This window comes from Oncorhynchus clarkii, chromosome 22 (assembly GCF_045791955.1).
Source record: "Oncorhynchus clarkii lewisi isolate Uvic-CL-2024 chromosome 22, UVic_Ocla_1.0, whole genome shotgun sequence".
Lineage (NCBI taxonomy): Eukaryota > Metazoa > Chordata > Actinopteri > Salmoniformes > Salmonidae > Oncorhynchus > Oncorhynchus clarkii.
The window spans coordinates 472,692-476,912 of record NC_092168.1 but is presented as its reverse complement, the minus strand read 5'-3'; the positions used below and the strand labels follow the sequence as shown (position 1 = coordinate 476,912).

General features: G+C 44.0%; 1 protein-coding gene across 1 annotated transcript; it reads left to right on the top strand.

Annotated features, from left to right (window-relative positions):
* Positions 1–286: 286 nt before the first annotated feature.
* On the top strand, positions 287–3,594 carry LOC139380536 (aconitate decarboxylase 1). The gene is made up of 5 exons (XM_071123281.1): positions 287–310; positions 527–688; positions 1,119–1,208; positions 2,125–2,324; positions 2,631–3,594. Exons 1-5 carry the CDS (start codon positions 287–289, stop codon positions 3,592–3,594), a joined length of 1,440 nt encoding a protein of 479 aa, XP_070979382.1.
* The last annotated feature ends 627 nt before the right edge of the window (positions 3,595–4,221 follow it).

Below are 4,221 nucleotides of genomic sequence, written 5' to 3'. Positions count from 1 at the left end.
GAGGACAATGCACATGACAATACTCAAATATAAACACATAGACGATACAACACATTAGGACAAGACCATAAAAGGAATGAAATGTGGTACTAGCAATCAAAAAAGACAAGTAGAAGTAGAAACTATCTTTGGTTGTCATGAGGGTTACCCCACCTCAGTAAGCATGCCTTGGTTTGGCCATTCTGGAAAGTTTGTAAACCAGCATTGAGAAAGGCCTTATGATATAAAAGGGATCCCTGGTCATGTACACAGCCAAAAGGCGACAGGGGATAGTAGAGGCGACACAATGCTACGCAAGGTTTCCCATCATGTCAGTGTTACACTAACAACTTTTAGTGTACTTTGTTTGGCACAAGATTCTGCAAGACAAAGGCATATTTGCAAAGTGGATCTCATGCTAGTAGTTAGATCGACAAAATGGATGTTACTTCCCTTGGGTTGTACAGTGAGAATAGCTACTATGGTTATAAGGGCTCTATGCTGTCCCCATTGATCCCCATTGATCAAACTCCTCTGTCTCTTCCAGAGTGTCACAGAGAGTTTTGGTGCGGCCATCTCCAGCCTCAACGCAGTTCACCTGACAGATACTGTGATCCACAGGAGTAAGAGGATGATGCTGGACACATTGGGAGTGGGGCTCTTGGGGACCAGTACAGCGGTCTTCAGCAAGGCTCTCCAGTACAGCCAGGTAAACTATACATAAGTAAACTACAGTACTATACTTCACAACAGACAGGAAACAGGCAAGCAGCAGTGTATATGGCTCTGCTTGTGGCATTTCTGCTTGTAAACAGAAATGCCACGTGCCACAATGGGCACGTGCCTGTAAACTTTGATATCAATCTCGGCATATACTGTACAGTGTGGTCATATTTTTACACCACAATATGTTTCTGATTGTATATACTTTTTATTTTCAATTGTTTACATGTTTAGAGTTATGTATGCCATATGCCATTGCCCCTCCAGTTATTTTTCAACATTTGTGTGATAGACAATTGTGATATATAGACCAAAAAATTAAATCTAAAATGGGGACTTATATGGTTGACTAGAGGCAGGTTACTAATCGGTCCACCCTCAGAGTTTCTGATGATGTTGATGGTGTGTGATCCTAGTTCTTCAAATCAGTGGAAAAGAGCAGTGTGTGGGGAAGATCAGGGATGACACTGCCACCCCAGTATGCTGCCTTCGTCAACGGCATAGCGGTAAGACAATCTCACATACAGTATACAACCCATATACTTATCAAGTGATTTATCTTTCAATGTTCCTCCTAATCTCATTATATTCCTATTCAAATCCTTCCCTTTGTCCTTATTTTTCTCTGTGGTAAATGTAACCTGTCTTTGAAAAAACAAATGTTGAGATTGATTTTAACTGAGATTTGATTGACGCATTATACTCTGAAATGTTGATATTTATAAGATGTTAATATTAATACAAGAATGCATTTTATTAAGTATTCCGTTTTATCACAATTCCCCCTGTATGTTTCACTTCCTCAAGTTGTAAGTGACCTAATACTTGGGTCGGTTACTTTCTAAATGTAATCCGTTTACAGAACCTGTCCAAAATTGTGATCAATAACGTAACTTTTGGATTACCCAAACTCAGTAACGTAATCTGATTATTTTCAGTTACCTTACTTTCCCCTTAAGAGGCATTAGAAGAAGACCAAAAGGATCCATCAAATGCACTTGGTGTGTCATCATAGTGGTCTCTGACCTGTGATCAGCTCAGTTGGAACAAGCTTAACCTTTTTAAAGGCTGACTTGAATGTCATTGATAAACAGAAAATTGTCATAATGTATTTTTTTCTCGCTCCTATCTGCATTTAATAAGTAATCCAAGAAGTAATCATCTAGTTTCTCAAAAGTATATGTAATCCTGAACTGGGTTGTGTTCAATAGAGCAAACCGTGGTAACACATTTTGTATGGCCAAATTTGAACATTTTGTTCACTTCTGGAGCCTGTTCAGGAGGGTGCAATGTCACAGAACATTCAGACAGAAATACATTTAGTATGAGATATGCACGTCTGTCATGTAGAATAGGTAATCGTATCAGCTCTATTCTATTTCTATCTTAACGTTTCACCTCTCTGAATGTACCTCGCCTCAGGTGCACTCTATGGACTTTGATGATACGTGGCACCCTGCAACCCACCCCTCTGGGGCGGTGCTCCCTGCCATCCTGGCCCTGGCAGAGACTCTGCCCACCCAGACATCTGGCCTGGACCTGCTGCTGGCCTTCAACGCAGGCATCGAGGTGCAGGGGCAACTCATGAGGTTCTCCAAGGAGGCCCACAATATACCTAGAAGGTATAACTGAGAATGCATATAAATGTGTGGATTTGCATGCATGCAATTTGTTTTTATTGTTTGTACAAATTATGTTGGCAGTTTGTTTTGTACTGCCAATATAATTACTATATATTTGTAGTCACAAGTGCTTATTCAAATCAGATTTGTGAGTAGAGATCTACAGTACATGCATTGTACAGGATGTACAGTATTTTACACACATTAGCTATTGCACTCAAATTTAAAATACCACATTTCTGGTTTCTGGTGAGCTTCTAATCCCAATCTTCTCCCAATCCTAAACTTCGGATTCTTCTCTCCCAGGTTCCACCCTCCTGCTGTTGTGGGAGTGATGGGCAGTGCAGCAGCTTCAGCTAAGCTCCTAGCCCTCTCCCCAGCCCAGTGTGTCCACTCTCTGGCTATCGCTGCCTCCTCCGCGGGGGCCCCCATGGCCAATGCAGCTACCCAGACCAAACCCCTCCACACTGGCAATGCCGCCCGCAGAGGCCTGGAGGCCACCAAGCTCGCCCTGCTGGGGCTGGAGGGAAGTCAGGCCATCCTGGATCTCGAGTCCGGCTTCGGGGTCTTCTACTCAGACTATAGTCCCTCGGAGCTCCCTGGGACTAATGGTGGTTGTGGTGGTGGGTTTCGATGGGTTTTGGAGGAGCAGGACGTGGCCATCAAGCGCTTCCCGGCCCACCTGGGAATGCACTGGGTGGTGGATGCCGCCTTGGAAGCCCGGGCTAAGCTTGGAGCCTCCGGAGAACCTGACCTCTGTAAGGTCCAGAAGGTGGTGCTCCGAGTGCCTCCCTCCAGGTACATTGACTGCCCCTTCCCGGCCATGGAGCACCAGGCCAGGCATTCATTTCAGTTCAATGCCTGCTCAGCCCTGCTGGACAACCAGGTGTCCGTGAACTCCTTCAGCGGGCCTCAGATAGACAGGCCGGCCTTGAGGGAGCTCCTGGCCAAGGTCAGAGTCGAGAACCCCCAAGACAACCACCCCAGCTTTGACAAGATGTACTGCGAGGTGACAGTAGAGATGGAGCATGGGGAGAGTGTCACAGCCAGGTGTGATACCTTCTACGGCCACTGGAGGAAGCCATTGAGTCAGGAGGACTTGGTTGGGAAATTCAAGGCGAACGCCTCCACTGTGCTTAGCCAAGAAGCTGTGGAGAGTGTTGTGGACATTATAGGGAATATAGAGAAGTGCCCGGACTGTACGGTGTTGAGATCATATCTGCAGATGAGCAGGCCGACAACCCATCACTTCAGAGAACACCTTGGCTAACCAAAATCCCCACACTCTCTCAAATCCCGTTTGCATTATCCATCGTCGAACAGCCGTGACAGGATTACATTCCCCAACACAGGCTTTGAATTTATTGCAATCACACCTGGTATTAAAATCCACTCTGGCTGCACTCTGTCTGCATTGTGTTCGGATCTCACTTTTTCCTCCCATTTATGCAACTTAGTTTGTGGTCAAAATTCAAGAAGTAGACCTAAATTAAATATAGCCTATACATCACATGGTCTTGTGGTGCTTTCATTGTTTTTTCAGAGGCCCATTTCCATTTTATAATGCTTGGCGTGACTGTATCTGTACAGCAGACCATTGGATACAGTATATTCACCTCCATTGGAGTTGTTACAAAGGAGGATATAATTGTTCTTTTTTTGTCACTGATCTACACAAAATAACTCATAATGTCAAAGCGAAAAGAAAATTGTATACATTTGTACAAATGAATAAAATGAATCATAAAAAAAGCCTAAATAAGTTCAGTAGTTATAATTTGCTTAACAAATCAAATAACAACTGCAATACAGTGCTTGACTTGGGCAGGAGCTCACTGGAGCTGAGTTACAGCACCTCAAATTTTCTACTGATTGAGCTCCTGTTCCTCTTATAGAA

Excerpts from the sequence above, each read along its gene's own strand:
- LOC139380536 (XM_071123281.1), top strand. The coding sequence starts at position 287 with ATGCTACGCAAGGTTTCCCATCAT. Across the intron at positions 689-1,118 it reads AGGCTCTCCAGTACAGCCAG|TTCTTCAAATCAGTGGAAAA; the intron begins GTAAACTATACA and ends GTGTGATCCTAG. Across the intron at positions 2,325-2,630 it reads GCCCACAATATACCTAGAAG|GTTCCACCCTCCTGCTGTTG; the intron begins GTATAACTGAGA and ends CTTCTCTCCCAG.